Source organism: Sus scrofa, chromosome 3 (assembly GCF_000003025.6).
Source record: "Sus scrofa isolate TJ Tabasco breed Duroc chromosome 3, Sscrofa11.1, whole genome shotgun sequence".
Classification (NCBI taxonomy): domain Eukaryota; kingdom Metazoa; phylum Chordata; class Mammalia; order Artiodactyla; family Suidae; genus Sus; species Sus scrofa.
Window position 1 is genome coordinate 131,226,941 of NC_010445.4, and position 27,615 is coordinate 131,254,555.

A 27,615-nucleotide genomic window follows, 5' to 3' on the forward strand; every position below is an offset into this window, starting at 1 on the left:
TTCGGTTTCAATTCCACAGATTTTCTTTTTCTTTTTCCTGGAAACTGGGTTTGCAGCAAAGCAAAATTGTTCCTACTTGGCTAATAGTGAAAAGGAATGTATATTTTAATGTGCTTTGCAGAAGCATTGGTCAAAAAGGATCCTTCTCCATATAGAAATTAAAAGGATGACAGGAACTTAAGACCTCACTACCGTTGTTTGTACTAACAGCTGCAATATTCAAAGATTTCCTTTTATACTTCGGACAAAGCCAAGAGCAATTGTGAGTAACAATTACGTGATGAACATTCTGGCGACAACACAGTGAATAAAACGTTAGTTCTTCAGAAATAATACCCAGAAACACCGCCTTTTCGTCTAAGCACGCACCATGCTCCAAGATTCAGAAAAGGAGCCTTTGCGGGGAGCCCTGCGCTCCTGCTCGGGGACCCCGTGTTGGGAAGAACCCCCACCCGCGCATCGCGGAGGCGGCCCCGCGGCCCCTGGAGAAGCCGAGCCCGCGCTACACGTGCTCCTTGTCGAACTCGCAGAGGAAGTGCATGGTCAGGTGGCAGGCCACGTCGTTCCAGCCCCCCGAGGCCACCAGCTCCACGCAGTCCTCCTCGTCGTAGGCGTTGTTGGGCTCCCCGCTGCGCCACTTGTTGAAGGTCTGCATGGGCGAGCGGTCCGCGTAGACGAAGGTGCCCTCCCGCTCCAGGTCGTTGATGCCGATGAAGACGCGGGCCAGGCCGGCCTGCGCGATGTAGGCGGCCAGCAGGCCGTTGGCGGCCTCGTCCTTGGGCATGCCCAGCGTGCCGCCCCGGCCCTGGCAGGCCAGCTGCGCGTCCACGTACCTCTTCTCCTCCTTCACCAGCAGGTACACCTTCTGCTCCGTCTCGCGCACGCCGGCCACCGCTGCGGGGAGGCAGGGCTGGGGGTGCGCGCCCGCGGCTCCCAGAGGAACTGGGCGCGGCGCACGGGGTGGCCGGGGACCGTCCCCTCGGGGCCGCGCCAGCAGCGGGCAGGGACACGGCGCGGGGGAGGCGCGGGCGGGGAAGCCCCCGGGGCACATACCGTTTTTTAGGAACTTCAGCTCCGCCGTCAGCTGGGAGACCAGGTTGTCCATCTCGCCGATGGCCTGCCTCAGCTGGCCGCACTCGCAGGGGACGCCTGCGGAGACCAGGGCCCAGCTCAGGAACCGAGGAGGCGCCCCCTCCCCAAGGTACAAATGGGACTCAGCCGAGCCCGCAGGCTTTCAGGGCGTGATGGGGAACCGAGACTTGATCCCGAAGGCGAAGCGGGCTAGAGGATGGCCCCGGGAGCGCCAGGAGCAGAGCGAGGTGCCCCGGTGTCCCTCTGGTCGTGGGGAGAAAGGAGTGGGGGTGCAGAGACCAGGCGGGGTGGCCCAGCGCCGGGGGGCGGGGTATGACAGTCACCAGGAAGACGGCGGTGGCTCAGGACAGTGAGGTGGGGAGAAGACAAGGCGTTTGAGGAAAGGGTGGGGATGGAACCAGGGGTGTTGCATCAACTCTGCGTGGCCCACGTGCCTCGGTTCCGCGTTTCTCCCAGACCCCGGAGAGGCCCCGATCCTCCGCCTGGGAGGGGCTCCGTGCTCGGGGACCTCCTCTGACCGTCCCTTGGCCGTCACAGGATTTGGGGCCCGGCCGCGTGGCAGCGCAGCTGGCCTCAGGTTCTCCAGCAGACCTGGAAGGGCCCCCCTCTCACCCCCGACCCTCCGCTCTGATGCCGCGGTGCCAGGGGCAGGGCTTTGCGCCTCCTGAGAAATCCCGGCGCACTGCGTTTTCGGCCCTCGACCAAAGTCTGAACCTGCGCTTCAGTGTCTGACCCCGCCTTGCAAACCCTCAGCCATTCCCCCCCCACCCCCCCCACCCCCCGCCCTCACCGGCAGAAAGTTCCCCACCCCCACGCAGGGTCCTTCCCACGTGTGGGCACCCCACCCCACCCTGGGCCTGGGTTGGTTTGTAACCGGCCTTTTCTCAGATCCACCCGGTCTCTGAGTTCACTGAGGTCTGGGTCTTGGGTTTCTGCAGAGATGGGCCCCATGCAAGCCTGACAGCCCCCCCACCCACCGGGGGACACAGACACCACATCTCCACTAAATCTGGTATCAGCGCCGTGTCCCCTGCGGTCACACGTGTGGGACGCGCCCGGAATGTGCAGACCAGGTAGGAGGTGTTTCCATAACTGGGCGGAGCAGCCAGGAGAGCTGAGTGCGGTGGTGGCTGGGACAGAAACAGGACAGCCTGGGGACAGCCTGGGAGATAGTCTGATGGGCAGATGGTGGGGAGGCTGCTCAGGGGCAACGGGACCCGGTGGGAGAGGGCAGAGGGACATGGGGTGGAGGTTGGTGCCAGGCAGGTGGGCGGGTTGGCCAGTGAGGGCTGCTGTGAGGCTGAACCCCAAGGAGCGGGGGAGCAGGGAGCAAGCCAAGCCCCGGAGAAAGCGGGTGGGAGCAGACGGCTCCTCGGAGAAGAGACAAGGAAGGAGAGGGAGGCTGGCTGGCAGAGAGGATGGGAGGTCGCCCGCCAGCAGCCTTGGCACCAGAGAGGGAAGGGTGGAGCTGGGCCAGGGTCCCCCGCGACCTCTGGGGGGGCAGCAGAGCAGAGTTGTGGGGAGGTGGCCGCAAGCACATCCCGCAAGAGGAGAAAAGCCAGGAAGAACAGACGTGCTTTTCTGGGGCGCGCAGGGGTCAGAGGCTGGGGTCCGGAGGCTCCAGAGACGCGTTAGCAAAGGAGGAAAACGTGCTTTAGGACACACGGGTCTGAGCCCAGTGGCGATGAGGTGTGCGGAGGTGGTGACCGCAAGTCCTTGGAGGTGCAAACAGGCAGGAAGCAGGAGGTCGAGTGCGGAGTAAGCGGGACAGACGGGAGAGTCTGTCACACGCATACTGGTTTCCATCCCACTGCCGCTTTAGGTCGTGAGCTTTGCTTTTTAAAAGTGCGATTTTAAGATTTTTTTTTTTAAATTCTTGGACCCTTGGAGTTCCCGTCGTGGCTCAGTGGTTAACAAATCCGACTAGCATCCATGAGGACGCAGTTCGATCCCGGGCCTCACTCAGTGGCTTGAGGATCCAGCGTTGCCGTGAGCTGTGGTGTCAGCCAGCAGCGGCAGCTCCAATTCGACCCCAAGCCTGGGAACCTCCATATGCCGCGAGTGTGGCCCTAAAAAGACAAAGAAAAAAAATCCTTGGACATTTTTATGCCATACCTGGTTCTCCACTAGGGCCAGGGGGTCCTATGTCACCAGAATCTCCTTTTTCACCTGAAAAAGAGAAGCAAGCCAAAGTCACCCAGCACGAATGGGACATATCTCCTGAGTTCAAAATGTCCAGGTGAGGCGTTCCCGTTGTGGCTCAGGGGTAACAAACCCAACTAGTAACATACGGCTGGGGGTTCAATTCCTGGCCTCGCTCAGTGGGCTAAGGATCCGGCACTGCTGTGAGCTGTGGTGTAGGTCACAGACGCCACTCGGATCTGGTGTTGCGGTGGTGTAGGCCAGTGGCTACAGCTCCAATTCAACCCCTAGCCTGGAAACCTCTGTATGCTGCAGATGTGGCCCTGAAAAGACAAAAAAAAAAAAGAGCCCAGATGAGCACTGTCCTTTGTGCTGTGCGCAGCGTGGGTGCGAGACTGCCAGACCCTCGTGCTGTGCGCAGTTGGGAGGTGTTCTCTGGGTGATGGATTCTTCAGGCTCTGTTTATGTGACGTGGAACATACATCGCGGGACCTCAGAGATGATCGGACGATCCTTCTTTAAATCGATTCTGGAAAACTGCAGCGCGGCTGCTAGAACACGCTGTCAGCCCCAAGGCCAGTTCTCTCGGTGTATCCTCATGACGACAAGAAAGTGCAGGTGGGACATGTGACGTCAAAGACAGACGGACACGAGAGGTGAGATCTCATCCAGAGGAGAGAGCAGGAGCCACGCTGAGGCGCGTGGGGTCACACAGGCAGAGCCTCCAGGACACCCGGGCTCCAGCCTCCGCCAGACAGGGCCCGCCCCGGGCCACGCCACCCCCTGGAAGCTTCCATATGCTACAGGTGCGGCCCCATTAAAAAAAAAAAAAAAAAAGAATCTGGCATTGTTGCTGCAGTGGCTTGGGTCACTGCTATGACCTGGGGTTGACCCCTAGCCTGGGAAGTTCCACTCACTGTGGGCACAGCCAAAAACTAAATAAATAAATCAATAAAAAGCACATCCCAGCTTGTAGCCAATATCCACTGCATTCTTCACAGTAGCTAAAAGGCAGAAGCAGCCCAAGTGGCCCTCAGCAGGTGGACGGATAAATAAAAGGCCCATTCATGCGACAAAGCATCATTCCACCTCATGAAGAAAGGAAGTTCGGACACGGGCTCCATCGACGAGGCTTGGAAACATTACGGGAAGTGGAACGAGACACAGCAGAACAAACATCGACTGATCCCATTTACGGGAAGCATCTAAGTCCGCAAGTTCATAGACAAAGCAGATGAGCGGTTATCGGGCTGGAGGAGGGTGGGGCGCTGGCACTTTAAGAGGACAGACTTTCTCTTCGGGGTAATGAAAACAAGGTGGACACTGACAGCAGTGATGGTCGGACAACGCTGCACGCATACTTAATGTCACTGAAATGCACACTTAACATGGTTAAAATGACAAACTACGTAACTATTCTGCGAATTCTTTCCAGTTTCTCATAGCCCACTCCAGGTCATGATACCTGCGTGCTCTTTTTTTTTTTTTTTTTTTTTTTTTTTTTTTTTTTTTTAAGGCCACACCTGCATCATATGGAAGTTCCCAGGCTAGGAGTCAAATCTAAGCTGCAGCTGCTGGCCTGCACCACCGCCAAGGCGACATCTGATCCAAGCTGCGTTTGTGACCTACACCACAGCTCACGGCAATGCCAGAACCTCAACCCACTGGGCAAGGCCAGGGATGGAACCCGAATCCTCAGGGACACTATGTCAGATGCTTAACCTGCTGAGCCACAACCGGAACTCCTGTGTGCTCTTTAACGAACGCAGGTGACAGCTGCTTCCCAGGATTCGCCAGGAGGAGCCACTGAGCTGGCCACACTGTCCATCACAGTCCCAGCCAAGGGCCCTTCCTGCCAGGGCCAGGCTGGGCCAGCGGGGGAGGTGGGGGGACCACTGGACCCACTCACAGCTCAAGCCCCCGGGCAGGGTGAGGCCCAGACACTCGGGGACCACAGCCAAACTCCCTCCTGCCCCCCACCTCTCAGCAGCCTCGGTCTCCTGCTGGAGCACCCCCGACAGGACCTGTGGGGAGCCCTGCAGGAGGTTTCACGGCGGGGGGGTTCACCTCCCTCTCCCCCAGCCCTCAGGAGTCAGCATGGGCTCAGGATAAGCCAGGGCTCAGAAAACCTTCTCTGGCTGAGTGAGGATGAGGGCGGAGGAGCCGGATGATACTGAGCAACCTCCTAACTGCCCCGGGGGCCTCGCCTCCCAGGCCGCCCACCCTCCAGGGTCGTGCAGGGCAGACGAGGTCACGTGGGCACTAGTGCCACTCCCTCCCCGCTGCTGCCCTCCTGGAAACACCCCCAGTCTCAAAAAGGCTGAGTCACCCGAGCTGGAGGGTGGCAGACAGTGTTTCCAGAACGTGGTCCTTCTGTTGGTCAAATGGGGCTCCTGGTTTTCCACCCGGGCGGCATGTGAGCCCTGTGGGGGGACACTCCCCACCCCCCACTATCCCACCCCCACCCCCAGTGACGCAGTCAACTCTGATGGCTCCCGACACTGGGACACACCTTGTCATGTGTAAAGAGCACAAAATAAACACGACCACCAGCCCATCACTCTCGCAGTAACGGGGGCGGGGGGGCCTGGGAGGGAACGTGAGCCAGGGGTGCTTCGGAAATACCTTTAGAACCAATGGGACCAATTTTTCCATGGCGACCCACGCCGCCTTTCTGTCCTTTGTCACCCACGTCTCCTGTGGAAAACAATGAGATCACAGTTGGTTGATGCACAGGTAATGCAGCAGATGCCCTGTCGTTGTCTCACGTGCGTGCGTGCGTGTACACACACACACACACACACACACACACATACACACAGGCACGTACACACACACACATGCACGTGCACACACACACACACACGTGCGCACGCGAGGAGACTAAACACGGTTCTAGCTCTTAGCTTAATCTCTTCAAGGTCACGTGTGCACTGGACACCAGAAGCTTCTTCACGCCGCCAGCTGTATTTTCCTCCAGAAGATGCACCTGCCCTGCAGTCACACACACTGCAGACGGCGGCTGCCACCCCGACATCCCCGAGTCCTCGGCTCAACCCAGGAGCCTTCAAACCGCGCACTTCCAGCCGGGAGCTCCCCGGTCTGTGGTGTCCCCAGCCTGGGGCCAGGCCGAGGTCAGAGGACGGAACACAGGTGCAGGGAACAGCCACGCTGACGCGGCCACACACGCGCAGGGCCGGGTTACACCCGCATCGGGCCCCGTGTGGGCCACAGAGACGTGCATGCAGCCCTCTTATTTGGTTACAGAAGGGACTCATGGCACAGATGGAGTTCACGGGAGTCAGGCGACTCCTGCCGCACACGGCGTGTGCTGTGCGCGATGCTGGGGACGCAAGAGCGACAGGCTTCCAAGTCTGCTGCGGGGAGCGGGGCGAGAGGCAATCTGCTGTCACCCACGAACAAGCAGTGTGGAAGGAGAGGCATGGGCTCTGAGGAGGCCCAGGCAGGGGCCCCCAGTCCAGCTGGGGGCTCCGGGGGGTGGGGGGAGGGAGCCGGCAGCCGGGGTCCGTGTCGCCGTGTCTTTGCTCACACGTGTAGAGGGCCCACGAGTGGCAGAGACAGGCCGTCGGGGAGCACAGGCACCAGCTGGAGGCGGCCCGAGGAAGAAAGGGGGGATGGGGGGACTGCCCAGATTGAGAACATCTCAGGGAGGCAGACGACAAAGCCCGAGTGACCGGCGCGAGGCGCGTGGACGAGGGCGGGCCTGGATCCAGGGCTGGGGGTGCGCTTCCGGAGGGCAGGATCGAGAAGGTGTAGAAGACGACCCGCCAGAGCCGAATCCCGGGGGGCAGGTGAGGCGGGTGTCCAGCAGGCCCCTGGGAGCTGGGGGGTGGAGCGCAAAGTCCACAACGGTAACCACTGTCACAGACCTGGACCCAGGGGCCCAGAGAGGCCAAGGCCCCCAGCGGGAAGAGCAAGCCGGGGACCCCGGGGGCTCCGCTTTGAGGAAGGAGCGCTCGCTGCTCTGAAGGGGGGGGCAGGAGGCACTGACACCTGTGCTCATGAGGAGCCCAGAGAAGCTGTAGGCCGAGGGCGGGGAGCCAGAGGGTCTCGGAGGGAGGGGCAGGCAGTCAGGACCAGGGGAGAAGAAGCCCGACCCCGGGTATAGACAGCTCCTGCAGAGCCGGGCAGAGGGGGAGCCTCAGTCAAGTAACCATCTCTGGGCTCCGTCAGCTGGGCCAGCTCTGCCCTCCCCTCAGCCACTTGGGACCTGGGACGGCCCTGCTTCAGCCACCCGACGGGCCTTCCAGGGTCAGCAGAATAGAGCCTTTCTGTGGTGAGTTATGACACCATTTCAACCTGATGGATTCGCTGAGAGTACAATGGCAGAGCAGTGAAAAGGAAAAGAGACTTCAGGGACAAAACGGTTTTCAATCCACCAGCCAATCCATCAACTACGCTTAATAGGACCAACATCACTGATAAGCACTGTCTTGTAGTAACACGGGCCAAAAACATGAACTAAAAAAATGCCTAAGCTAGAAAAGGTGTGGAGCAAAGGGACCCCTCCTACACGGTACCACATCTTCTGGAAATACAAACTGATGCAGCCCCCATGGAGAACCGTATGGAGGGTCTGCAAAACTAAGCACAGAACCACCACACAGCCCAGCAGGCCCACTCCTGGGCGTCTGTCCAGAGAAAACCCTCGTTTGAAAAGCTACGTGGACCCCAGTGTTCACTGCAGCGCAATTCACAACAGCCAAGACACAGAGACAACAGCCAAGATCCGTTCCATCATGTGGTACGTACATACAACGGAATACTACTCAGCTATAAAAAGAATGAAATAATGCCTTTGCAGCAACATGGACCCCTGGGCTTTGGGATTCGGGGTGGCTGGAGGGGCCGGAGCCCGTGTGCACAGGCCCAGGGGGCTCAGGCAGCCCCAGGTCTGCAGCCCAGCTCTGCCCTCCAAGGCGGACTCCCTCTGCACCTCTGTTTTCTCTCTGCGAAGTGGTGTCCTGTCAGAGACCCAGGCCCACAGTACAGGCCGCATGGAGTTTAGAGTTCGGGCCTGGGGGCCGACTGGTCCTCCCCTGCCGCTGGGCTGTGCCTCTCTGTGCCTTTCTGACCTACAAGTCGGGGCCATCAGGGCAACAAGGGCGCCACCTCGTGGGCGCTGCGGGAAACACGAGCACTGGTGGGGGAGCATCAGGCACAGCGCTGGGACTAAGTGTCAGCCGCTGGAACTGTGGTTGAAGGCAGAGCCTTGGAGTCAGGAGGCTGCTTCCCCACCTGGGGTCCACGCCCAGCACCGCAGACCCCACCTGGACCTGCACAAACCCGCAGAATGAGGCCCCACCAGCCCAAGCACCAGAATCTGCATTCGAACACGCCCCTGGGTGATCCCAGGCCCCAAAGCTGGAGCAGGATGGGCCAGACCCTGGGCGCGGCCCCTCTCTTGGCTGAGATTCCACTGTAACCCCCTCACTGGGGGCGCCGGGTGCAACCTGGAGCTAGCAGCAGAGGTTTTTCCATCTCTCCAAGAGACATGAGAGCACTGCCAGGTCCGGCGTGTGCCAGGAGAGCACGTTCACACGTCTCGATGGATCTCAGTCTCACGGTGTTAGTGCCTTTACCCCCTCTTAACGGGCTGAGTTGTGTGGCCCCAAAACTGATACAGTAAAGCCCTCACCCCCAGTGACCGGGCCTTTCAGGGGGTCAGGAAGGATGCTGGGGTCAAAGGGTGAAGGCCTCAGCCCGTCAGACTGGTGTCCCTGCAAGAGGAAGAGACACTGGGGGGCACCGCAGGCCGAGGCAAGGCGGACACGGGGAGCAGGCGGCCACGGCCTCCGACTTCCAGCCTCCGGAGCTGAGAGAAGGATCGTTCACCTGTGGGCTGCCCCAGAGGACGGCGCACCTTCCTTCTGCCCCGGAAGAGAAGCTGGAATTCAGATGAAGGGCACCGCCCACCACGGGTCCCCTAGCTGGCACCACTGGTGTCCAGGGATCCAGGGCCCCGCCTGCGGCCGGGCCAGGCCAGGTCCCTGCCCTCCACCTGCACAGCCCTGGATGAGTCACAGTCCCAGCCTCGATTCCTCCCCAGCAAAGCGGCATCACACCTCAGGTCCCCCAGCACCCGACATCGCCCCAGGGCTGTGATGACGTCCAGGGCCCAAGCCCTCATCCCTGCTGACCCAGCCACAGACCAAGGCTGCAGAGGCCGGGCCTGAGGGCGCTGCGGGCTCCTGGAGACAGGCAAGCCTCTCCAGACCCCAGAAGGTGGGAAATGGGGGCCAGCTCATCCATGAGGAGTCCCGGGCAGCCAGGCCTCTCCCACTCAGCCCTCACTGCAGCCTCCTCCTCGGGGCCCAGGCCCCAGGCTCTCAGATGTGAGGAGACCTGGTCACACAAGGCCTCCTGAAGAGCCCCCAAGAGGGCCTCTGTGGGGAAGGCTGGGGACAGCCGGGCCTGGGGTGGACGGAGCCGCCAGAGCTGCCATGACCATCAGTCCCGCTCCGAGGGAGCAGAGTGACAGCAGCCACTACTTGTGGGTGCCTGCTGTGGGGTGACAGTGCTGGGCAACATTTGCACACATGCACATGTGTATACATAGACATGCATGGACATGCTTATACACATATACGCACCTGTGTGCACATGCATAGACTGTACATGCATACACATACATGCAAATACACATGTGCACACACGGGTACACATAAACACTATGTTCACATATATGCACATGTATGCATGTGTGTACATACATATACATCTCCACATGTACACCCCTGTGCCCACATGCATTGTGTGTGCATATATACACGTGCATGCATATACACATCCATATACACATATACACACATAAATACAGATACACAGACTCTGCATGCATATACATATGCATACATGTATATACACATATGCACAAATGTGTACACATACACACCATACTGCTGTATATACACATCCATATACACATGTGTACATACATGTGCACATATGCATGCATTGCGCACATGCATATACATAGACATGTGCATGCATATACACAACATATAGTAATACACACATATGGACGTGTACACATACACACTATATTTACATATACACACATGCATATACACATGTGCACACATTTGTATTGTGTACATATATACATGTATGTGTACATGTGTGCACATAGATATACATGTGCAGATTACATACACACATGTATTTGTATGTGTATATACATATACACTGTATACATGTGTATACATACACACATGCGTACACATAATACACACACGTGTACATGTACATATACATGTATACGTGTGCACATACATGTACACGTACACATGCATATACACATGCATATATGTATAAGCATGCACATACACGTGTGTATACACATGTGTACATGCGTTTATACATACACACATTGTGCATGTGTGTACATATATGTACAGCTGCATGTGCATACACACATGTACACATTAATACATATACACGTGTAGTGTACATAAGCATGTGTGTACACATGTTTACAGATGCATCTACATGTCTGCACATGCATATACACACGTGCACACTGCGTGTGCACATATGTGTGTGCATATACACACATGTATGTGTACATATACACGTGTGTACATATATACACATATACGTACAGACATATACATGCATACACATATATACATATACAAATGTGTACACATGCATATGCACACATACATACACAAATGCATGATATACATACACATGCATGCATATGCACACATGCATAAATGCACATACACATGTGCATACACACACATGCGTGCGCATGTGCACAATGCTCATACACATACATATATGCGGACATACGCATCTACATTCACGCATAGACACAAACACCTTCAAACATACAAACACAACACACACACGTGTATGTGCACAACCAGCACCAGGACCCCTGCACACGAGAGGGTGCGGGCTGCAGTTCCTACCAGGGCTGTTCTACCTCGGGGTGTGTCGGAGAAGAGAGGGAGGGGAACCACTGACTCCCCAGCTGTCCGCACACTCCACTCGGAGCAACCCAAGGTCGCCTGCATAGCTGACCTGCTTTAACTGCAGACAGTCCTCGGCACGGGTGCGGGACAGAAAAGCAGTGAGCCCTCAAACTACGGGTAGGCTATGGCTTTCCTCCAAACAGAAGCTTTCTGCAAAAAGCTAACACATGTCCCCTCCCTGGTTCTGTGGGACGATCGGCAATGCACCAGACTCGCTGAGATCCTGTCCCTTTAATTCCCCAGGGGGCTGTGACTGCTGTGATGCCCTTCTTTGCTAATGAGAAGTGTGCTCACACACGTTTGTCCTCTGGACACACACAGGAATGGGGGCAGCTCGCAGCAGGCTGGTAATGCTTATTCATTTTAATGAAGCCCTCACACAACCCTTTGAAGTGGAGACGAGGCGAATAAAAGCACTTGGAATCCAGCTTCCTCAGCGATTTTGAACAAAGATGATGTGCACATTAGAGCCCAGAAAGCTGGTCGCTGACACAGGGTTGCCCTCCCCCTGGTTTGCCAGGAGGGTCCCCAGCCTGTGGGCCGAGGTGCCCTGGAGGCCTCTTAACTGAGTGTCTGGGGACCAAGACTTGAAAGCTGAGATGACACATTTTAGCAGGTGACGTCAGCAAAGCCAGCCCTGCGCCGTGTGCACACAGCCATGCAGGCTAAACATGTGGGATCGCTCTCATTTCAATAAAGGACAGGGGACAGCAGGAAGGCTCCGCCGCTGGGGCTGGCCTTTGCTACCCCAGGGAAGGGGCGCAGGCGCATCCTCCTCCCAGCAGGAGGGCTGCTTGGCGGCGTGACCAGAGAACCCACCCCCCACCCCGCACAAGGCACATCAGCCCCTCCCCCGCCACCAGCCCCACACGCACAGCTCCACAGCTCGCATTTCGTGGAGGCTGAGATGAGGCAGGCACCAGGTGTGGGGGGGGTCCAGGTCCTCGTGACCAATCTGCAGGCCAAGACCCCTCAGCAGGCGGGCATGCTTCTGGCGGACTTACTGCATCTCAGGCCGCACCCCCCAAAATCAAATTTGAACCTGCATTTTAACTCCATCCCCAGCTGGTCCCCATGGTTTGAGAAGCATCCTTGGACCACAGCTGTCAGCACTATGGGCAGCAGGGAAAGAACCCAGCCAAGCCAGACTCTAGAAGTCTCAGCCCACAGACCCTTCTAGAACCTGGGGAGGGACAGGTGCACACACACCTGACACCCTCGGTCACAGACGAGGTCCCCCACAGGTTTCAAAGATATTCCAAGACAGAGTTCCCACTGTGACACAACAGGATCAGTGGCATCTCTGCAGCACCAGGATGCAGGTTCAATCCCTGGCCCCGGCACAGCGGGCAACCGTGCCTAGGATCTGGTCCCTGGCCCGGGGAACTCCATATGCCACAAGGTGGCCAAAAAAGAAGGAGAAAAAAGACATTGCAAGACTTTCAAGATATTTTCCAAACACTCGACTGAGGACCAGGTCCTTGAAGGGTCGTGAAGTCGCCTGTCAGGAATGAGGTGACAGGGAAGGAAGAGGACAGAAGGGTATGGAAAAGCCCCGGCGGGGGGCGGGGGGGCGGATTCTGAACCGTCTGGAGGGAATTGCTCACGCTTTTTCATAAACTGGCAAAAAAGTAAACCTGAGCATTTAGTCTTCTTTAGTCACAGAGAATGTTACCGCTAGGAGTGACGGTCACGAAATAAAACCAACGTGGCTAAAACTACACAGGGAAAAATTGTCATTAAGCAAAAACTGATGGGAGGTCCTCTCTGTACCATTTCGAGCTGATATTTTCAACCAGGTATGAATAATGACTGTGATGGCAAAAGCCCAGAATGGCAGAGGCGATAGGCGGGAAGATGGGAGGCAGGTAAGAAATAAAATTTTAAAACTGCTCAAGGAGTCTGGGAAAACTTAGACGGAAGAAAATGATTCCAGTGAAAATAATTTCCAAAAAATGAAAATCAAGTGAGAACAGTGTAAGTGCATTCCATCACCACGACCACGGGTTCAGGGTGGCTTCATGCTGCCTCCTGGGAAACATCCCCACAGCCTCACGCCGACATAACCACTTTAAAAAAGCCCCGGGTGGAGTTCCCGTCGTGGCGCAGTGGTTAACGAATCCGACTAGGAACCATGAGGTTGCGGATTCGGTCCCTGCCCTTGCTCAGTGGGTTAACGATCCAGCATTGCGGTGAGCTGTGGTGTAGGTTGCAGACGCGGCTCAGATCCCGCGTTGCTGTGGCTCTGGCGTAGGCCAGTGGCTACAGCTCCGATTGGACCCCTAGCCTGGGAACCTCCATATGCCGCGGGAGCGGCCCAAGAAATAGCAACAACAACAACAAAAAGACAAAAGACAAAAAATAAATAAATAAAATAAATAAAAAATAAATAAATAAAAAAGCCCCGGGTGACTGAAGGGGGCGGGTGGAAGGGTCGCTGTTTGGGGCCGAGGGAGGGCCCCCCTCGAGTTCAGTGCCCGTGGGGGAACAGCGTGGAAGCAGGAACGAGGCAGCCGACGGAGCCCCGACTGTACACCAGGCCTGCTGTTGTAAAGTTGTCACTATCATCCTTTAATTAAACAACTGGGAATGATTCCGACCCGAGCACGTCGTTCCTTTGCCTTCACGGGCTGGAACCTAGGGTTCGGGGTGCACAGGGGGTGTGGAGCGGGTCCCCGCCTCCCCACCCTCCCCACCCCCGGGGAGTCCCTTGCGAGAAGCCCGGGGACGGGTACCCAGATCCAGCCCGATGCCTGCTTAGGAGGAACAGAGCGGATGCTGAAACCAGGCCAGGCCCGACCCCCGCCCTGCAGCTGTCGCCGTCGCCGTCACCGCACCTCCCGCGCAGCTGCCAGAAGCCCCGCCCCCCGCCCGGGGACCGACCATCAGCTAAAAGCGGTGGGCGGAGTGGGAAGGGCCCCGGCCCCCGGAGCCGGGGTGCAGGACGGAAGGGGGCCGGAAAATGCTGCAGACCTGCGGGGTCTCCCGGCGGCCTGCAGCTCTGCCGCCCTGGATTGCCGTGCTGACGGGGAGCCGGGCCGGCACGTGGGATGTCGCCGCCAGAGCCTGCAGACCCCCGCGGCCTCCGGCTAAGCCGACCCGGCCAGCAGGCCCGGCCACCACCACCGCCACCGCCACGAAACGTGCCAACATCAAACACGGAGTGCATTCTCGTTGTCAGGAATACGGAATACGAGAGGAGAAAATGCAAAGAATTTAAGGGCGTTTCCATCGTGGTTGAGTGGTTAACAAACCCGACTAGCATCCAGGAGGACGGAATTTCGATCCCTGGCTTTGCTCAGTGGGTTAAGGATCCGGCCTTGCCGGGAGCTGTGGTGCCGGTCACAGACATGGCTCGGATCTGGCATGGCTGTGGCTGTGGCATAGGCTGGCAGCTGCAGCTCTGATTCGACCCCTAGCCTGGGAACCTCCATATGTCGCGGGTGCGGCCCTGAGAACAAGAAGAAAAAAAAATTTTTTTAAAGGAAAACTGCTGTGGCTCGGGGTCAATCCCTGGCCCGGGAGGTTCTGCACACTGAGGGTGTGGCCAAAAAAAAAAAAAATAGGAAAACTTCAAAGTCCATAATCCTACAACCCAGAAATGTCTACTAATACTTTGATTTATTTCTTTCCCATCCGGTTTCGGTGTCCTTTTGTAAATATCTTAGTCAATCGCATGTCTGTTCTCATATCCTAATTTACTCTCTTAAGTTCTATCAGGCCATGGCCAGTCCGCCTCTTAAAGATCATCCAAAAACGCCTTCGTAGTGCCGCGGGTTAGGGAGCCGGCGTCGGCACTGCAGCAGCTCAGGGTGCTGCCGCGGCGCAGGTTTGCTCCCTGGCCGGGAACTTCCACAGGCCGAGGATGTGGCCAAAAACAAACAGAAAGCCAATCAAACAAACAAGATCACCCAAAAAAGGACATTTCCTAGATTTCTACGTAACAGCCCCACGATTCAATCATGGAAATACATCCCACTGGGGTTGATTTGTTCCCTACACTCCACAAAGTAGCAAAAAAACAGGACCAAAGCGGTTCTCGGCTCTGCCGGACCCCAGCAAGTTCAGCAATCAAGCGCTGCGCGCCTCCTGCACTGGCGGGCTTGCCGTGAGGCAGCTGATGGGACCGGGAAGGGCAGGGTCTGAGCTCCCTCCTGCCCTCGCCCCACACAGGACGCCAGCGGGCGCACGCGGCCCCGAGTGCACTTTTAAGGTACAAGGATGGTGGACATGCATTAAAATGACTTTACAGCAGAAAAAATGCTCACCCTAAAATCAGATGTTACATCGAAAAAATTTAATATACCTTATAGTTACAACAAAGCAAAAAAAAAAAAAAAAAAAGCCACCCCCCCCCCCGAAAGGAAACATACCGAAATAAGTGGTTACTTCCGGGTGGTTTTATTATGGGTGACTTTTCTCACCACTTTTAGAAACACACACATTTTCCACCATGAGCACACATTCCTGCCAGGTGTCAGAAAACCTTGAAACAAGGCAGTTTCCTTTTGTTTGTTTGTTTGTTTAAGGTCACACCTGCAGCATATGGAGGTTCCCAGGCTAGGGGTCACATCGGAGCTGCAGCCACCGGCCCACCCCACAGCTACAGCCATGTGGGATCTGAGCCTCATCTGCGACCTACACCACAGCTCACGGCAACGCCAGATCCTTAACCCACTGAGCGAGGCCAGGGATTGAACCCGCATCCTCGTGGATCCTAGTCGGATCTGTTTCCTCTGCGCCCCAGTGGGAACTCCCCCAAGGCCGTCTCTTGATCCAGCCCAAGTCCCCCCACGTCCCCGCAGCCTTCTGTCTCCATTTACCCGCAGGGCCCACGTCTGCGTCCCCACTGGCTCAGGGCTCCAGGGGGCCTCCCCAGGCCCGCAGCACCTAACGGCACTCGAGCTGGGAGTCGGTGACGGAGAACACGGCGGCGAGCCTGTCCCCCCGCCCAGCGGCCTCCATCCTCGTCAGCCAAGCCGGACGCTCCTGCAAAGGCCTTTCTAGCCGCCGTGCCCTTGAACTGCCCTTCAGGAGCGAGAAGAGGGACTCATGACAAGAGAGGTGAGAGAGCCGAAGGTCGGCGATACTGGATGAGGGAGATGAGAGAGGAGTCAGGTCGTCGTGAAAGGAGGCCTTTGCTGCCACCCGTGCACGGGGCTCCAACACGGTTATGTTGAAAAAACCAGGGAAACGGCCTCACGGATAGGAACCTGCCACCATCCAGAGTCCCGGGACATGTGGTTGACTTTGAAAGGCAACATCCACCCCAAGACGATAGAGGAACCCCCATTTTATCGCTGTGTCCGTTTCAGAACAAGCACCATGACCGTGCTTTCAATTTTTATGAGAAATAGAATAACCGAGAAAAAATGATAAGCACTCAGTTCTGAGATACTTTTGCTGCAACCCAAGAACTTTACATAGCACTCAGGTCCCTGTGCACCCCCCGCCCTCTTTTATAGTTGAGAAAACAAACTCAGATGTGACCGTGGAGCACCCCCCCGCCCCCCGGCCAGCTCTCCTCATCGTGCGCAGCTGCGCAGCATCTGCCAGCCCCACCGCCCCCACCGCCCCTGCCTCGCTTCTCACCAGGCCTCCCGGGACGTCACTCCCTCCTAAATTTTTGGTTTGTCTTTTGGTTTGTTTTTTGTTTTTGTTTTTTACCTTTTTGGCCACCTTGTGACATATGCAGTTCCCGGGCCAGGGATCAGATCTGAGCCACAGTTGCAACTTAAGCTGCAGCTGCTGCAAAGCCGGATCCTTAACCCACTGTGCCGGGCCAGGGATCAGACCTGTGTCCCAGCACTTCCAAGACTCCTCCAATCCCATCACACCATAGCAGGAACTCCAGGGATTTGGGTTTTTTTTTTTTTTTATGGCCACACCTGAGGCACATGGAAGTTTCCAGGTTAAAGGGTGAATCAGAGCTGCGGCTGAGGCCTACACTGCAGCCACAGCCACACTAGATCCAAACTGCATCTGCAACCTGTACCACAGCTCGTGGCAACACTGGATCCTTAACCCACTGAGTGAGGCCGGGGATCAAACCTGCATCTTCAGAGAAACAATGTCGGGGCCCTTAACCCACCAAGCCATGATGGGAACTCCTCCCGCCCTTTCAGCAAACACGAGCAGGCGGCTTGGCGAGAGCGGGAGTCACGGGCCCCGGGAGGAGAGCCTGAGCACCGAGAGCCTCTTCCAAGCTCCTCCTTCCACTCCTGGCCACGTAGTCTAAGGACGGACACAGGGTCAGGTCCGGGAGAGAGTACCCCTCACATCAAGAAAGAAAGGAACCCAAAAAGAGGGTTTTCTTCCTCCCCATGGCCACACCCACGGCATAAGGAAGTTTCCTGGGCTGGGGATCAAACCCGCGCCTCCCCAGGGACCCAAACCACCGCAGCTGGATCCCTAACCCACTGCGCCACAGAGGGAACTTCCCAAGAAGAGTTTTTTTAACAAGACAGAAAGGCAACACCCAAAAAAGGAAAAAAGGAAAGAAATACAAATGACTCAAACACACGAAAAATGAGCAGATGTCATTGCTAACGAGAGAGGCCAGGTTAGAACCCCTCTGGTGGGGCCTGTCACAGCCTGAAGCCTGGCAGCCTTCTGAGGCGGTGGGGACCACGGGGCTTCCTGTGCTTCAATAAACAGAGGGTAACGGATGCGATCCTTTCGGAGGGAAACGTGCACCAACCGTTGAAACGCACGTGCGCTGTGACCTCCAGTTACACCGCCAGGAATTTAGCTCCAAGCTACACTCGTGCTCGAGAAAAAGGACATTTACCGGGTGACTGCAGCAAAGGCCTAGGCAAATGTAAACGCCCAGTACCAGGACGGCGGTGAGATAAGCACGGACACCTCGCCGCTGTGTGGAAGCAAACACTATGCGTCCTCCCGTAGCGCGACCTCCAGGTCCACTGTTAAGCGGAACGAGGAAAATGCTGTACAGACACTGCGCATCTGTCTGTACAGGAGCAGGGAAGGAAGCAGATCACAAAATCCGTCTGATACTTTGTCAGATGAATCAACCTAACAGCGGCTGGTGGGGACTGGGTTTCTAGGGGGCAGGAAGGGCACTAGGCACTGTGAATAATTTCTGTTCCTTTGGGGAGTTCCCGTCGTGGTGCAGTGGTTAACGAATCTGACTAGGAACCGTGAGAGTGGGGGTTCGATCCCTGGCTTTGCTCAGTGGGTTAATGATCCGGCGTTGCCATGAGCTAGGGTGTAGGTCGCAGGCACTGCTCGGATCCCGTGTTGCTGTGGCTCTGGCGAAGGCTGGCAGCTGCAGCTCCGATTAGACCCCTAGCCTGGGAACCTCCATGTGCCGCGGGAGCGGCCCAAGAAATGGCAAAAAGACCAAAAAAAAAAAAAAAAATTCTGTTCCTTTGGAAATTTGGGCCATGATAATCATTGGTTTATGTATTATTTATTCATTATTTTTTTAGGGCCACACCTGCCGCATAAGCCAAACTCGCTGACTGTACATTTCAAAAAAGGGGCTCCACATGAATCACAGGCGAAAATGAAAACGAACAGGGTATGGGCTTAAAAACATAATGCCCTTTATCTGTGTTGTTACAGTAACGTCTTTCAAAGTGGAAAGGAGAGTTCCCAGGTAGCTAAGGGGTTAAGGATCAAGGGTTGTCACTGCTCTGGCGAAGGTTCCATCCCTGGCCTGGGAACTTCCACATGCCATGGGTGTGGCCAAAAATATTTATGTACTGGGAACTGCCTAAGTACGACGTTGGGGGCTGCCTGGGCCCGGCCGGATAGCTGGATACCTGCACCCACCGAGCTGTGTGTAAGCCGACAAAGCGCTTCCGAGACAGCTTTCTCGACCTCGGAAACTTGACAGCAGAACAAGTAAGTCTATCCTAACGGTGATGTCTACTGACACGACCGCGTACGTGCAGCTACTTCCTAGGTGGCATCTGTGTCTGAAAGCTGCAGGGCAGCCCAGGAGGCAGGCGGAAGGATACTCTTTTACTCATAAAGACCCGGTGATTGGAGGCCAGTCAGCATACACCGGGGACCAGGGTGTAACCCTCGGTGCCCCACTCAGCGCCGGGCTCTGTCCTGCGTGCTGTTTGCGCCCATCTCCGCTCACACACCTCCGTCTGCTCACGCCCCTCGGAAGCTGCGTGCACACCCGCATAAGTGCACTTGCAGGGGGAGCAATCACAAACCGCCCCCTTGTGCACACCAGGCTGGGGAGAGGCGGCTGGGTCTCTGGGCAGGAACCATCTCCTTATGCGCCCCTCCCAGGAGGTACCCAGTTTCCAGGCGCCGGCGGGGTGGGAGCGGAGGAGCCCTGCTTCCAGAGCCCTCTCTGCGCCCGGCTTCATCCCCGAGACCCGCACTGCTGTCAATTCCTCTAGAATCCACCCCCCACCGCCTGCCCTCCCCCAGCCCCCGCTCACACGGTACCCTCGGGGGCCCAGGGGCGGCAGGTACCTTTCTCTCCTGTGGGGCCCACTCGTCCAGGCCGTCCCGGCGCGCCTTTGTCCCCCTTCTCGCCAGCATCGCCTGTGGAAGAAGTCACAGGCCGTTAGACCCCCGCTCTGAGCCCGGGGCTCCGGGGTCTGCGCGGAGGGATAGCAGGAGTGAGCTTCACATGCCTGTGCCACCAGCCAGGCCCCCCTCTCCCCGCTCCCCGGGGTTTCAGCCCTTCTGCCAGACCCCACCCTCCACGGAGGGCTCCTGCTGCTCCTGGTCTGTTCTCCGGGCTCTGCTTCCCTGTCCCACCTGCTCCCTTCGGAGACACAGCTGTCCCTCTGCAGTTATCCCCCAGCGTCCTCTCCAGAACCCCCGGGAACTGCCCTCAGGTTACCGTGAAGAGAGGAAGTGTCCCCCAGCGTCCTCTCGGGACCGAGTCCCTGCGGGCCTCTCTCATCCGCCTTGTGGACCATCCACTCGGGAAGAATAAACCCGCACAGCTGTTAGCACCCCTTGTCCCTTTGGCATGAGCCCCCTTAGAGGGCACACCTGCTTGGGGGCAGGGTCCTCCCGCAGCATGGGGACACCTGTGACCAGGTGACACATGCATCTGTCATTGGCCAGGCGTGCACTGCTCGCAGCCTGAGCCCCAAGCTCGCCAGTCTTCATCACGGATCCTGACCCTCTATCAGGACCTTCCTCTAGTCTCTGCCTTATTTTTTGTATTGTGCAGAAACAGGCTTTTTATTAAGTCTCCCAGGTACCCCGCACCCTTAGTGTGTCCCAAATCCACCCGTGGTTTTCCCCAGAAGTGAGTCTCTTCTGTGCACTTTCCTGCTTCTGCTGTTGACACCTCGCCTCTCCCAGACTCCAGGGCCCTGGGTGGTCTCGGCTTTCCTGTCTCCCTCTTTGGATAAATGCAAGCACCTGCCCGGCCTGCAAACCATCACCAGCCGCAACCCTCTGCCATGTCCCACTCTTGCTCGGGCCTCGGGCTCAGCTGCATCGCAGCTTTGGAGTGGTGGACACAGAGCCTGCCATCACTGCTCAGGGCAGGAGACAGGGTCGAAGCCGACGGCGGGGACACCTGCAGGACAGAGGCTGCAGGGAGCAGGGGATAGAGCCCTGACGGGACCTCGAGGCCCCGCCCCAGCCTCCCCCACCCTCACGCGAATTCTCACCAGAACTACTTTCCTAAAACACAGAGCCCGTCAAACTTCCCTTCTCAGAGGAGATTCAGATCCACCAGCAGCCCATGGTATTGGTGGTTATAGATAATGTCCCGTCCTCCAGCTGCTCAGCACCGGGCCGGCGCCCAGACCCAGGCTTCTCTCACACGCTACCTGCCGCCCCGCCTGGGTCACCAGCCCACCTGGGCACCTGTTTGCCTTCTCACCTGCCTCCCCGGGAAGCTGCTGCCGAGCCCCCCCCCCCCGTCTCCCCGCTCCCATGACGGGGCCCCTGCTCTAACACCTTTCCATGGGCTCCTCTGTGCACCTGCCCCAGGAGTGGGTGCTGATGCTGACACGCGGGGCCTCCCCAGTTGTGCGCAAGGCAAACACTCAAGAACACTTTCATTCCCCGTAAGTCTCTGCACCTCCACTTGGTGAGAGGCCTGACCGAGCTTACAGATCCCCCAGTGAAACTCCCCACACCGGTCCCCTGGCCTAAAGGAGGCTGCGTTCCATTTAAATCCCGGTAAACACGAGACAAGCAAAGCGAGTGCCAACCAAACCTGAAGGCAGGGCTGGCGTGTCACTGCCACCCCTGCCCCAGCCGAGGCGGCTCCACGGAGCCACTATTGAAGGGTGGCTGACACGCCTGGCACCTGCATGGGCCTTTGAGTCTCTAGGTCCTTCTCGATTGTTTTCCTGACCTTTTCAAAAGAAAGGACATCACTACAGTATCAATATCTGGAGAAGCAGGAAGTGCCCACTCACAGACTGCTCTCACCTTCGGGAATCAGCAGACATTGGAGAGGTACCCACGTCAGGAAAGAGGAAGGGCACACAGGAAACAGAACTCATGAGGCAGCTCTGAATATTCCCATAAAGACAGGAGGAAACAGACATCTGTGGACAAGAGCAAACAGCAATGGAAAAGGGGCCAGCCAGGGACCTCGGGCGTGAAACAGATTTTTGAAATAACCTGTGCTCTGGATAGGCTGCGTAACAGAACGGCCAAGGATAAAAGCTGAGGCGTGAGACAAAAGATTTTAGGCTGAAGGATTATTTACGATGCAGCACGAAGAGAGCAGAAGCTGCGGGTGTGAAATTATCAAGTTGAGAGAGTCGACAGAAAACACTCCCAGATCCCAATATCCATCTTACGAGAATTCCAGGAGAGGAGCATAGACACTGACGCCCTAAGAGCTGCGAAGACTGAATGGCCGTGGTTTCCTGGCGCTAAGGAAAGGGCAAGAAAGGGCATGGTGCACGTGCCCACAGAGCGCCCGCGGGGAAGCTGAGGGGAAAGAACTCAGACGTGTCAGAGCCACACGCAGCGCCTCAAGGAGAAAGAGAAGATTCTACAAGCGCCATCGCGAGGAACAGGATTTTGTTCAAGGCTGCAACCGTGTGAATGGGAACCAGATGGACACAGAATCCGCATTCGCAACACGGGGAACAAGACTCAAGCGAGGCGACAGCTTCCACGGAAGGACCATGATTTAGGCTGCGATCAGAAAAGGCCTCCCTGGCGAAGGGGCTTTTAACGGAGTCCCGCTGGACCAGGGAGAGGCAGCCAGGCAGAGGGAGCGGAGAACGGGACACCTGGGCAGGTGAGGTGGGAGGAGCCGGAAGGCTGGGAGCAGACAGCGCTCGGACCCTCGCTTACGGCCCCCTCAACGCCACCCAGGACTTAGGGCAGGAACTAGCACGACCCAGTGCCTGCAGGATGGTAAGAATAGTCTGTGGAGAATCCAGGCTGGAGGCTGTCACCGTCCCCGCCCCATCTCCCCAGGACTGGGAGCCCATCCTGCCAGCAGCATCCCCCAGAGCACGCGGGAGAGCCTGACCCCAGGCCTGCCCCCAGCACTCGGGGCAAAGTAACGCTAGGCACGCCCGCCAGACTGGTGGACTAAGACAACTCACAGCTCAACTCAGGCGTTCACACGGCCTTCACGGATCCCCACAATTTAACCTCCCCTCCCGCCCCATGGCAGGGACCTCGTCCACTTTACAGATGGAGCCAGGCCGGCAGACCAGCAGCAAGCCAGCTCTCACCTCCCACCTGACCGCATGTCCTGGGGCAGCAAAACCCTAATCAGAGAACAGCAGGGCTGCCTGCCCCACTGGACCTTCCTCCTGGACGAGAAAGCGATGGCACAGCTGCTGGCCTGACACCTTCTGCCTCGACTCCACCAGCTTCCACCGCCGGCTCCCAGCTGCTCAGACTAGGTTTCCAGCAACCACCTGTGGCCAGAAGGTGCCCGAACAGCCCAAACATTGCCTTGTGTCCCCAAGACTCTCCCGACTGAAGCAGAAAGAGGACTTGTGCATCGTTTGACAGTAAGACTGTTTTTATTTTTATTTTTTTCTCCCAATTTGTAGGGCTGCACCTGCCGTATATGGAGATTCCAGGCTAGGAGTCAAAGTGAAGCTGCAGCTGCCAGCCTACACCACAGCCACAGCAATGCAGGATCTGAGCCGTGTCTGCGACCCTACACCACAGCTCACGGTAACGCCAGAGCCTTAACCCGCTGTGCAGGGCTGGGGATGGAACTTGTGTCCCAGCGCTCCCAAAAAGCCGCCGATCCCCTTGCGCCACAGCAGGAGCTCCTGAACTCTGGTTGTTTAGAAGCCCCAGACTGGCTCTCCTGCCATAGATGCCTCTCCTCCACCCCTGCCCCTGCTGCCCAAAATAAGCCCCAGAACAATGAAACTCCTCCTGTTTCTGGTCAGCACAGCTCATCACAGGGAAGGAACTGACACCCCACATTTCTGCGTGAGAACGAGCAGGCACCCAGGGCGATGGGGTGAGGACAGAGCGTGTCTGTGACCCCGCAGTCATGTCACGATGAACCTGCTTATTCAAGCATCGCGTTGTCCGTCCCTGTTTGTCAATGATCCCTCAACAAAGCTGCAAACTTTATTTTTTTTTTTAATTTTTTCTTTTTAGGGTCACACTCATGGCGTATGGAGGTTCCCAGGCTAGGGGTCGAATCAGAGGTACAGCCACTAGCCTACACCACAGCCACAGCAACGTGGGATCCGAGCCGCCTCTGTGACCTACACCACAGCTCACAGCAACACCGCATCCCTAACCCACTGAGCGAGGCCAGGAATCAACCCGCGTTCTCACGGTTACTAGTCGGATTCATTTCCCCTGTGCCATGACGGGAACTCCCTGCAACCTTTAAAAAGAACAAGACATCCAGATTTAGGAGCTTCAATAAATATAATCAGAAGTTTCTCCAGTAGAATTGCTGCTTTGGGAGTTTCCACTGTGGCACAGTGAGTTCAGAATCCGACTGCAGCGGCTCAGGTTGCTGCAGAGCATGAGTCCGATCCCCGGCCCAGTGCAGTGGGTTAAAGGATCCGGCACTGTCACTGCTGCAGCTCAGGTTCGATCCCTAGCCTGGGAACTTCTGCGCACCGAGAGTGCAGCAAAAAAATCAAAAAGTTGCTGACTCTTTGAAAAATAATACATGCCCCCAAGAGGAAGGGACGGAAGGACAGAGTGGGGTCGGGGACCGGAACCCTCCCTTCTGCTCTCAGCAGCACGAGGCCCAAGGGTCAAGCTCGCCCCCCAGGGTGGAGGCGCCTTGACTCTGTCTTGAAATTCCTCTGACTTTTGAACAAGGAGGCCCCACATTTTCACGAGCACTGGGCCCCCCAAGTTACCGAGCAGGTCCTGCTTGGGGGTCCCGAGGTCTGGGGCCTCTTGCCCATGCCTGGCAGAAACTGGAGACTTTCTGAGATGAAAATCTTCCCCACGTACCGGTGCCCCCCCCATCCGGTCGGAGAGGCGGCTTGGATCTGGGAGAAGGAACACGGAGCCCTCGGGGACCCGCGTGGGAGCCAGGGGCCGACTGGGCAAAGACTGCCCTGAGCCTCGAATGGCCGCACCGGCACAGAGGGCCCGTGAGAGCATCTTGTTCTGGGGTCGCTGGGGGTGACGCCTGCAGTGCCCGGGACACACCTCAGTGGCCGTCACGGGGGCCTGGGGAGAGGGCTGAGCTGCAAGTGAACGGCCAGTTTCAGAATTACAGAATCCCTGCCTGAAGACGGCGTGGCCGCTGTGAAGTTCAAGCTTGGCCTCCGACGGGGCGGATCTGCCCGCGGTCAGAGCCCGAGCCGGCCCCGGGCCCGGGAAGGCGCCCCACCTGCCCGCCGACCACGGCCTGGGAGGCCCACGTGGCCATTACCTTTGAGGCCGGGGACAAGGATCTGCACGGAGCAGGCGTCGTCCGCCGTCTGCTGAGGGCGTCCAGCTCGCAGCACCGACAGGAAGGCCAGGCCGACCAGAGCCAGAGCCCTCTTCATCCTGAGCCCCGCGGGACACTGACTCCTGGAGGAAGGAAGGAGGGAATAAACAGTGACGGGAATTCCGAAAAGCCGACAGCCCGTGACAGTGTGCAGGCCACGCCGGCCACCCTCCAGGGGCCAGGGCGCAGGGGTCCTGGAGCAGCGCCCGGCGTTTGCTGCATCTCCCTGTGTCTGTCCCTCTCTCTCCTCCTTCCCTCTCTCTCATCGCTCTGTCTTTCTGTGTGTGTGTGTGTGTGTGTGTGTGCGCGCGCGCGCGCGTGCGCCTCTGTCTGTCTCTGTCTCCCTCTCATCTCTGTGTCTCTGTCTCTGTCACTCTGTCTTTGTCTCTGTGTCTGTCCTTCTCTCTCTGTCTCTCTGTTTCTGTCTCTTCCTGTCTCTGTCTCTCATCTCTGTCTCTCTCTGTCTCTCTCATCTTTGTCCCTCTCAGCCTCCCTCTCTCATCTCTGTCTCTGTCTCTCTGTCTCTGTCTGTCTCTCATCTCTGTATCTCTATCTCTGTCTCTATCTTCGTCTCTCTGTCTCTGTCTCTCTGTCTCTCTCATCTCTTGTCTCTCTGTCTCTGTCTCTCTCTGCCTCTCTGTATCTCTCATCTCTGTCTCTCTGTCTGTCTGTCTCTCTGTGTCTCTCTCACCGAGACAGAGATTCACATGGAGACGCCCCACTGACCGCATGGTCACAGTGTCACCATCTGGGAGGCGCTGCTCCGGGAGCCTCTCCTGCTTCTTCACATCCTAAGCCGTGTTTAGAGGGACGTGAAAACTACGACGCTCGGCCGCAGAACCAGAGCTGTCCTGCAGCGAGGCCCCGGCTGCCCACGTGTGGTCACAGGCACGACCCTGCAGGGCGAGGTGGGGAGAGGCCCCTCCACCATGTTGGGACCATGATGCTCAGGTGACCCTCTGCAGGTCTGCACATCATTCCAGCGTCACGGTCAGGAACCCGGTGGGGACCCTCGGTCACAGCTCGGAAGTGGTGGCGAGGGGGCTGGGACGGAGACCTCCGGACGCTGGGACGCCGCTCTCCCGCCCGCCTGTCGGCAGCAAAGGAAGGCGGGTCCTCGTGTCCCGGCAAGAACGGGCTTTGGTTTCGGTTACGTGTGCACTGGTGCGGGTGTCTGGTGCAGAGAAAAGGCGCCGATGTTTGTGGACCAAACGCAGACACGGTCCTCATTTAGTCCCCCAGCCACCTTGTAAGGTGCAAGGTCCCTCGTTTCAAGGGCGATGAAGATGCCATGAGAGGCTGAACAGCCTCCCCAGGTGGCCGCTCCCTGCGCTCGCGCGGATGTCAAAGCCACGGAAAAGAGGAAAGCGCACCCGCAGCCTGGGCCCACACGGGCTGGGCTCCCTCCATCCCCTTTGTCGGAATTTTGTTGTATAAACGGGGAGACCCCAGTTCTGCCAGGGCCTCTTTGAGGACAACGCCCTTATCTCTGGCCGGGCCGGGAGGCCCAGACCCTCCCTCGGTGAAGGGGGCCGGCTTTTCAGAGGGGAAAGGAAATTCGATTTGGAATTCTTAATAGAAAAACATTATGAGAATGAAATAGGCAATGAAAAAAATGCAACTTAATTGGCCAAACATATGCCATCGCCCATTTTCATTAAGTACGCACAGCGGGACCCAGCGTCTTAGGGGTACCAGGTTCCACAAACGCCCGTGGAAAAGCACAGCCTGGGAGCCTCGCAGGTCTTCCTGGCCGACCGACCTCCCCCCACCCCGCCCATTGCCTGCCTTCCTCTGGTGACACCAGCTTAGCAGCCAGGGGTCAAGGCGGGGGTGGGGGTGCCAGTGACACCTGTGTCTCGTCCAGTTCTGGAGGCTGGATGACCCCCTGCCCCGAGGAAGGTGGCCCTGTTTGCCCTTGAAAGTTGCCCTTCCCCCAAACCTGGGACCCCCATGACTGAGCCTGAAACGGAGCAGCTGGTCATGGGTGCCCATGAGCTGGTCTCCCGCGGCCCCACCCACAGGGGATCAGCCAGGCCCCTGAGCCCTCGCTGGCTGGTCAGGAACGGGGGGCTTGCAGCCACTTGTGCCCTGGCTGGGAATTGGGAGAAAGTGCTTTGCCCCTCTGAATGTGTATGAACTTAACAGAGCTTGACAAGTCACCAAGTGACTGCCTCGTTGTGGGTCAGCTACGGATCCACTAAGCCTGGGGATTCGGGTGCCTGATCCCTGGGCAGACCCCACCCAGGAGCGGGGCCCTCTGCACCCAGCTCCGGCCTCGGCACCTTCGGGACCCTCCATCCCCACCCCCGCCTCAGCTGCTGGTTCCGCCGTCCTGCCCCCACCTCCCCGCCACACAGCGTCCTACCTGAGGCACACACCACGCAGGGGTGTCCTGACCGCCCCTGAGGGGACACGGCACCCGGGGCCTCCAGGGTCCCTCACGGCGGGCAGCGCCTGGCCGACAGACCTCCCAGCACATCAGGCGGGGGGCGTTATCTGCAA

General features: G+C 57.5%; 1 protein-coding gene across 2 annotated transcripts; it reads right to left on the minus strand.

The window, feature by feature from the left end:
* Positions 1 to 27,615, minus strand: COLEC11 (collectin subfamily member 11). 2 transcript variants are annotated; one of them, XM_005662778.3, is made up of 7 exons: positions 27,479 to 27,615; positions 25,051 to 25,193; positions 19,701 to 19,772; positions 5,860 to 5,931; positions 3,208 to 3,261; positions 1,054 to 1,149; positions 1 to 894 (listed from the first exon to the last, which is right to left on the minus strand). In XM_005662778.3, exons 2-7 carry the CDS (start codon positions 25,166 to 25,168, stop codon positions 503 to 505), a joined length of 804 nt encoding a protein of 267 aa, XP_005662835.1. In that variant the 5' UTR covers positions 25,169 to 25,193; positions 27,479 to 27,615; the 3' UTR covers positions 1 to 502. The 2 variants fall into 2 exon arrangements, with proteins under 2 accessions (XP_005662835.1, XP_005662838.1); XM_005662781.3 differs by lacking the exons at positions 19,701 to 19,772; positions 25,051 to 25,193; positions 27,479 to 27,615 and adding an exon at positions 11,806 to 11,962.

Bases quoted from the DNA above. Each gene is read 5' to 3' on its own strand.
- COLEC11 (XM_005662778.3), bottom strand. From the start codon at position 25,168: ATGAAGAGGGCTCTGGCTCTGGTCGGCCTGGCCTTCCTGTCGGTGCTG. The intron at 1,150-3,207 runs GTATGGCATAAA...TGGTCTCCGCAG, and splicing joins TGGCCCTAGTGGAGAACCAG to GCGTCCCCTGCGAGTGCGGC. The intron at 895-1,053 runs GTATGTGCCCCG...GCCTCCCCGCAG, and splicing joins GCTGAAGTTCCTAAAAAACG to CGGTGGCCGGCGTGCGCGAG.